Source organism: Nicotiana tomentosiformis, chromosome 9 (assembly GCF_000390325.3).
Source record: "Nicotiana tomentosiformis chromosome 9, ASM39032v3, whole genome shotgun sequence".
NCBI classification, from domain to species: Eukaryota; Viridiplantae; Streptophyta; class Magnoliopsida; order Solanales; family Solanaceae; genus Nicotiana; species Nicotiana tomentosiformis.
The window spans coordinates 110,283,987-110,292,432 of NC_090820.1; the positions used below are offsets into that span (position 1 = coordinate 110,283,987).

General features: G+C 39.7%; 1 protein-coding gene across 1 annotated transcript; it reads right to left on the minus strand.

Annotated features, from left to right (window-relative positions):
• Window positions 1–3,973: 3,973 nt before the first annotated feature.
• On the minus strand, window positions 3,974–7,812 carry LOC104087534 (transmembrane emp24 domain-containing protein p24beta3-like). The gene is made up of 4 exons (XM_033653781.2): window positions 7,442–7,812; window positions 5,409–5,595; window positions 5,183–5,290; window positions 3,974–4,340 (listed from the first exon to the last, which is right to left on the minus strand). The coding sequence occupies exons 1-4, from the start codon at window positions 7,667–7,669 to the stop codon at window positions 4,207–4,209; spliced, it is 657 nt and encodes a 218-aa protein (XP_033509672.1). The 5' UTR covers window positions 7,670–7,812; the 3' UTR covers window positions 3,974–4,206.
• Between the last annotated feature and the right edge of the window lie 634 nt (window positions 7,813–8,446).

Here is an 8,446-nt window from a genome sequence, read left to right on the forward strand (position 1 = left end):
TCTATCCTTTAGTTGTAGATTATAGTTCATTTAGTTCCTTTGTTTTATTTCTTTACCTGCTTTTCTGACCTTTAGTTGTAGATTATAGTTCCCATTAGTTCCTTTATTTTATTTCTTCACATATTTTGTGACCTTTAGTGGTAGATTATATTTCGGTAATTCATTTTATTTTTATTGCTTATTTTTGGGATAGAACTTACGTAGTAGTGGCTTTGGTGAATGATGGTAGGGTAAGATCTTATCCTTGGGGGTGCCAGCGTAGGGGAGGGGGTAAGAGGGTAAGAGGGCTAAGGGAGCTACTAGGCTGAGAGTGGGGTCTTGGAGCATAGGTACTTTGACTGGAAAATCTATAGAGTTAGCGAATATTCTCGAAAAAAGGAAGATTAATATAGCTTGTGTACAGGAGACTAGGTGGGTAGGAGATAAGGCGCGGGATGTGGGCAGTTTCAAAATTTTGTATTTTGGGAGGGTGGGGGCAGGATCGGGGTAGGTATCTTGGTTGATAAGGACCTCCGTGAACTAGTGGTGGAGGTTAGGATGGTGAATGACCGGCTGATGACTATTAAGCTAGTTGTGTCCTGCATACCGAGAAGCTTTTCATAGGAAGAGATTTCAACGGCCTTATTGGAGCGTCGCCTGGGGGGTATGATGATGTGCATGGTGGCTTTGGTTTTGGAGATAAAAACAGAGGAGGAACGTCTCTGCTGTACTTTTTTAGAGCATTTGATTTGGTGATAGCAAACTCGAATTTCCCGAAGATGAGGGAGCACTTGGCCACCTTCCGGAGTTCGGTGGCCGAGACTCAGATTGATTATTTACTCTGCAAGAAGTCCGATAGAGGTCTTTGCATGGATTGCAAGGTCATCCTAAGTGAGAACCTCTCGACCCTACATAGGCTCCTAGTCATGGACCTTGAGATCACAAGGAAGAGAAGGAAGAGGGCGATGTATAGCCAACATAAGATTAAGTGGGGAGCCTTGACGGAAGCTAAGGCACAGGAATTAGGGGTCAAGCTGGTGACTATGGGTGCTTGGAGAAATATTGGGGACGCAAGCGCTATGTGGACCACGACTGCAGTGTATTAGAGAAGCCGTGAGAGAGGTATTAGGGGTCTCAAAGGGTTACTCTGGTGGTCAAATAGGAAACTAGTGGTGGAATGGAGAGGTGCAAGGAAAAGTGAAAACCAAGAAAGCAGCGGATCTGAAGCTAGTGGAAAGTGTAGACGGGGAGGAGAAGAGAGAAAATCGAGAGTATTATAAGTTGGCTAAGAAAGAGTCAAAACTAGCAGTTATGGCGGCCAAGACTGCAGCTTTTAGTCGTTTGTATGAGGAACTCGAGAGCCGAGGTGGGGATAAGAGGTTTTTCAGGTTATCCAAGGCACGAGAAAGGAAGGCGCGTGACTTGGACCAAGTGAAGTGCATCAAGGATGAAGAAGGTAGAGTTTTGTTGGATGAGGGGCTTATCCATCGGAGATGGCATACCTACTTCCATAGTCTCTTGAATGAGGAGTGGGACATGAGAATTGTACTGGGTGATTTGGAACTCTCAAGGAATCGTTGTGACTTTGGGTATTGTAGTCGGATTAGAGTTGATGAAGTTGAGGGGGCTATACGTAAGATGAGCAGGGGATAAGCGACCAGGCCGGATAAAATTCCGGTGGAGTTTTGGAAGAGTGCAGGCAAGGCAGGCTTGGAGTGGCTCACTAGGATATTTAATGTCAGTTTTAGAACGAAGAAGATGCCCGAATATTGGAGGTGGAGCAGATGGTTCCTGTATACAAGAACAAGGGTGATATCCAAAATTGCAATAATTATCGGGATATCAAGCTGCTTAGCCATATTATGAAAGTCTGGGAGCAAGTGGTAGAGCTAAGGATGGGGAAGAGTGTGTCTATTTCCGAGAACCAGTTTGGATTTATGTCGGGGTATTCGACTACAGAAGCCATGCACCTTGTAAGAGATTGATGGAGCAGTATAGGGAGAGAAAGAAGGACTTGCATATGGTATTCATCGACTAAGAAAAGGCGTACGATAAAGTTCCGAGGGAGATTTTGTGGAGATGTTTGGAGGCTAAAGGTGTACATGTTGCCTATGTTAGGTTGATTAAGGACATGTATGATGGAGTAAAGAACCGTGAGGACGGTGGTGGGGACTCGGACCATTTTTCGGTTATGATGGGGTTGCATCAGGGGTCGGCACTCAGCCTTTTTTTGTTTGCTATGGTGATGGACATACTGACGTGCCACATCCAATGAGAGGTGTCTTGGTGCATGCTATTTGCAGATGATATTGTATTGATTGACGAAACGCGAGACGGTGTGAGTGCGCAATTAGAGGTATGGAGACAGACCCTTGAATCTAAAGGTTTCAAGTTGAGCAGGACCAAGACAGAATACTTGGAGTGTTTCAGTTGCGAGACTCAAAGAGGGGAAGGGGAGGTGAGGCTGGACTCGCAGGTCATCCCTAGGAGAGGGAGTTTTAAGTAATTTAGGTCGATTATTCAGGGGGATAGGGAGATTGATGAAGATGTCACACATCGTATTGGGGCGGGATGGATGAAATGGAGACTCGCTTCCGGTGTTTTATGTGACAAGAAAGTGCCACCAAAACTTAAGGGTAAGTTCTACAGAATGGTGGTCAGACCAACGATGTTGTATGGGGCTGAGTGTTGGCCAGTCAAGATCGTTCATGTCCAGAAGATAAAGGTAACAGAGATGAGGATGTTGAGATGGATGTGCAGGCACACCAGGTTAGATATGATCAGAAATGAGGTTATTCGCGACAAGGTGGGTGTAGCCCCTATTGAGGACAAGATGCGGGAAGCGCGGCTTTGGTGGTTTGGTCATATGAGGAGGAGGAGCACAGACGCCCCGGTGAGTAGGTGTGAGAGGTTGACATTGGAGGGCCTACAGAGAGATAGAGGTAGGCCAAAGAAGAGGTGGGGAGAGGTGATTAGGCAAGACATGGCGCAACTTTAGCTGACCGAGGACATGACCCTTGATAGGAAGGTATGGAGGTCGAGGATTAGGGTAGTAGAGTAGGTAGTCTAGAGTGTTCATAACAGTAGTATTGGCATGCAATCTCGTTTTCTGTTGGTAGTAGGTTTCTGTTATTTTTTCTTTCATTGTTGATCACCTTACTATCTTATTGTTTTTATTCTACTTTTATATGAATTTTTGGTAATGTCCCTTCTTGTCTATATTTTCATTAATGTGGTAGCTTATACTTTCCTGAGTCGAGGGTCTATTGGAAACAGCCTCCCTATCCTCATAAGGTAGGGGTAAGGTCTGCGTACACACTACCCTCCCTAGACCCCACGGTGTGGGATAATACTGGGTGTGTTGTTGTATATTGTGATTGACACCCTAAAACTCAAAGATTAGACAGTTGCATTGGTCGATTAGGGAGCACAACTTAACTTTTAGTATGCTACTTAGGTTCGATTCCACTCCAGTATTTGCTCAAATTTTTATTCGGTAGTGATACCCCGCTTTCAAATCCAGTTGGTAAAGGCCATCGGAAAAATTCGTCATATTTTTATTGTTTGGTTGTATCTTACATGAGCACGTACGCAATTGCTCATTGACCGAGAATATAAATATACTGTTCCAAATACGTTTCTTTTTTCCTTTTGTCCCATAGCGCCATCTCACGAGAGTCCCAAATCCTACATCCCCGTTCTAAAATCTTAAATGGCCATTGTAATTTGGATTTAATTATATTTAAAGATTCTTTTCCCATTAATGTAATCATGTAATAGCAATATAGCAGGTTAATTATTATTTTTATCAAGTTAGAAACTATAGCTTTACCACAGAAATTTACTTTACCTCATAAATGTCATAACTTTGTACATATTTTTACTGCCCCTAATGTCCCGACACATGGCAAGCTCAAAAACAAATAACCCACCCCGGATTTTAAAACCCGAAAACCCACCCCTTATTTTGTTCAATCTATTCAATAGGACAAACTGTAAAAATAGGAACTTTTAATTACTCAAATAGAACATAAACCAAAGTTAGACATTTCATCAAAACTCCAAAGTACCACTACAATTAAGTACATCGATCATATTGAGAAACTTGAAATAACTCAAAATTAGTTTACCAGAATGATACATCTCTTTCAACTGCAACTGCTTACAAGGTTACTTAAGTTACTATGGGACAAAGCAGAAAAAGGCCGTGGAGCTTCATGAAATTTATCAGATCCGATTATAACCGATGGACTTACTGAACAGGCTTCGAATGTACAGAACTTGCAGTCCACTTGCCAATATAAGTAGAACATACTCTGCGACGGTGTAAAATAAAACGCGCTTGCTTGTGCTCTCATTAGCTGCACCAGAAAACATGCACATCAATGGAACAGTTTTAGCAGATAATGCCTCAAAGCTCTGACCATGACCAAAAAATTGCAAACAGAAAGCTATAACAAGACTTCCATCTATCATAAGAAGAAATGAGAACGGCTAAAGATACATTTAACAGTCTGAAGAAAAATCGTATTTACTACAAACTCCAAGCGATAGAAAAGTGTGACTCTTCAAATATCAAAGAACTTCACGTTACTCACTTTGCTATGATGCTCAAAAAACTATAAACCACAGCTTCTTTTCTTGTTTCAAGTCATATAGCAATTTAGGGGAAAAAGTTATAAAGCAATTGGACAGATAGTAAATGAGCATAGATTCATTTTCCGAATCAAATAAGGAATCTCGAAGTGCTGCAGAATATGTCAACCCCAAGTTATAATATAACCAAAATATATTAACAGAAGTAGATCGATATTATTCCAGCAATTATCAGTATCAATAAGCTATTACTATCTAGATCTACAAGAATGAGCAACTCATAATATTCTAATAAAGCAAATAGGTTGCTGAAACAAGAATGATTGCCACAATCATTAGATGTTACTGTCTTAACTTAAGAGCATGTCATGTTTCACTAAAAAAGGTCTTGGCATAAATGTCCACACCCGGTCAATGGTTGTCGTGAACATTTTCAGAAGTAACCATTACTTGGTTTAAATGCAAAAGAAAGAGTTGTCTATGTCAAGAAATATCTCATTAGAAAGCAAATCTACCAATGACAACTAAAACAAAAACCTGTAACATTATGCATCTTCAGAATTAAAAAACAATTAAGCTTTTATTAAGGAAAAGATTGGCGACTCACTATGACGATGACGAGCATCACGTGCTCTCAAGTATTTCTGCTCTGCTGTAACTGACTCCAATGCCTCCCCTAGTTCAGCAATTTTGACATTGATGGGGTCCAAATGTTCTGCAAAAAGGTCAGTATAGATTATATCTAGAAACAGGAATCAACAAACACAATGTACAACATGCTTAACCGCTAATCCTGGCCATAAAAGAACAATACTATAGCAAAAAAGACAAACCATCTTTGGCTAGGTCATGCTCATTGGGAATGTGTCCAACATGTATGTAGAACGAGACTGTTTCTGGCGTTGAATGTGGATTATGAAAACAGAACTTAAACATCCCACTCCTTGGGGCCTTGAGCTCAAATTTATCCTCTGCTGTTCCCTTCATGGTATGCACGACATTTCCCGCAGGCGATGTCACCTGCACAAGTGAAAAAGTCACATAAAAGGAAGACATCTTGGCTAGGTATCTCTTTTTCTCTAAGTAGCCGCAGAGAGAGCAGAATCAAAAGAAAAAAGGTACTCCTTGTTCTGTTTATGTAAATATTTTAGCATATCACCAACTTCTTTTTTAATTTCATGAGTAAATTTTAAGTCATGCATAAGGTCAACAGCGAGTTTGCCTCATTTATTAAGTCCAATTAGTTGTGTTAGCTAGTTTTTATCATTTGAATCATGTCGCATTTAGCAGCCATGGCAAGACACAATGTTAAGAGGAGTTGAATTCCCACGACTTGTCATAAGCCAAAAAGACAATCATAATCATCTATTCCATTTCACCAAGGTAGGTGGGAAATTTCACCCACACTCAGTGTTCATCTCCACCAGTCCATAGGTGGACAATATTTTATGAAGAAAGTGGGGATGCGAGTTGAGGACGGATAAAAATGTTGTTATGAACCAAGGGCTGCAAGCATCATATAGGCAAGCTGTTCCAGACTAATCAACCTATATCTATAGAAATGTATTTACTAAATTCTACTTTTATAGTCTTTTAATTCAAGTATACATGTTATGCATGGATTTAGAAGGACATAGAAATCTATAGCAAAAATTAAAGTTGCAGGTGCGCACATATGTTCTACAAATGGTGGGTACCATGATCGGCATGGGTACATCAAAAACCGACCCACTGCGCCGGGGGAGGTTGGGTATAACAGGATATTCTAGCCATATTTAAAGTTATCACATCTACCCACAGCTCCACTGCGGCTCCTACAACAAGATAGAGCACAACATCTGCTCACAAAAAACCACTAACAAGTACCAAATTATTCTGAAGATTGCAACTCTCTGTCTGTCAACAGCTCTCACCATTTCTATCATTTTTGCATTATAGGTTTTAGGAGATATATCTGTCCTCAGTGCATTGACCTTTCTGGTATGAAGAAGCCTTTGTATATGTGATGACATGGTTGATTGACTGGGAAGGTTAATAGTTGGAAAAAAGGTTCGCATAGAAGAGCTAATGGGTTTTAGAACATACAGAAGAGGCTGCATGAGGTGGAGAGAGAAGAATAAAGGCTGTGAAGAAGGAAGCAGTAGTTGGAAAGTTGGAGAATGGTTTAAGAAGTCATGGATATTGCTGAAAAAAAGTGAAGTTCACTTAATATGAGAGAGAAGCATCAGTTCATAAGCTCACAGCTCAGCAACATATGCTTGAAAGATTTGTTTCGCGATGCATCTAGGTGAGTCAGACAAACGGTAAGTCCTATGCTACATCGAATATGAGAGTCAACCCTAGCTGAGGGTGGCTCTTCAGTGGGGGCAGAGCTAGCTCTTTGGTTATAAGTTGGCCGAACCCAGTAGCTTTGGTTAAAACCATATATTCGTCTTAAGAAATCTGCTAAATATGTACAAATAAGAACCCAATAACTTGAAAGGACTAGAACCTGAAACCATAAGCTTCAAATTCTGGCTCCGTCTACGCTTCAGAGAGTATCATACACATAGGATCTAAGTGTAGTTAAGAAATCACCTAGTGGTTTTTGCACACCTGAGACTTATTGATTCTTTCACGCTTCATTGACCACTAGGCTACACTCTTCGCTGCACTCTAGTTTACAAATTAGTTCACATTATAGATTCCAATTACCATAGATGATTAGTTAATTTTTTGTATAAAATCATATTGAAAGAGATTTATCCCTTTCACTCTAATAATAAAAGATCTAGCAACAATCAAAATAAATCAATTTCACACATTAAACAACTAAGCATAAAAATAAAAGATTTATATTTTGGAGAAAGGAAAAAAAAGGTCATACAGTGAAATCAATGCCGGGGTGGTCAGAGCTCCAGAAAATTTCATGATCTACAACGACGAAGTTCCCCGAAATTGTGTCGCCTTCATTCAGCACGTATTCGTAAACGCACTCCTCGTCGTTTACTGTCACAGACAACGCCGTTAGGTTTCCGACGAAACTGAATACCAAAATCGCAACCAAAGCGAACACTTTGGAGCACTTCACTCCGGCTCCGGCTATCCTTCCCATCTCCGGCCGACGAATTTCCAGTTTTATCTCCTCGGAATTGTGACAATGTCTATATTTTTTACTTATATTTATTAGAAGTGGGAAAATAGATTTGGGTTTGGAGTGAAAGTCGTGTATAAGACGTGCGAAGATGGAGTTTTGACTTTATTAAGCTGTGAATTTTTTTTATTTTTATTATATCCAAAAACTACTACCAAGCTAACACTTACCAGAAAAATAATTGCAGAATTTGAACATCTCCATTTCGGTCAAAGTATAATTTCATTATTGTAAATACCAAATAATTACTAAAGTATTGTCGATGATTTAAGATTTTAACACTTTTTTCATTAAAATAACATGAGCTAGCCAGTTTTCGGACTGGTAATTAAAAAAGAAAGAATTACAAGAAAATACACGTGACTTCACATCATAACAAAAAATGACCCATGTTTTTAAGTTTTACCCAACCTAACCCATATACCCATATTGTACATATTTTGAAAGCACTAGCAAATTTAAAATTTGTGTTCTTACAATCATTACTTCTAAAAGTTATGGAGTTAAATCTGTGTTCTCACAACCATTGGTTTCACTTTCTCTCTTCTTCTTACATCTTCTACATATGCTTCAAGGGGCCATATATTTTCTGTTTCCCCACTGTGTCACCTGGTTGCAATATAAGAAAATTGAAGAGTAGAAGTCCATCATTGAAGACCATTCAAAGCTTTGCTTTCGAAAATATAATTTTTTGAATTTGTTAGTTGTTTGGATTGGGTATTGTTCCAATTAATTGAA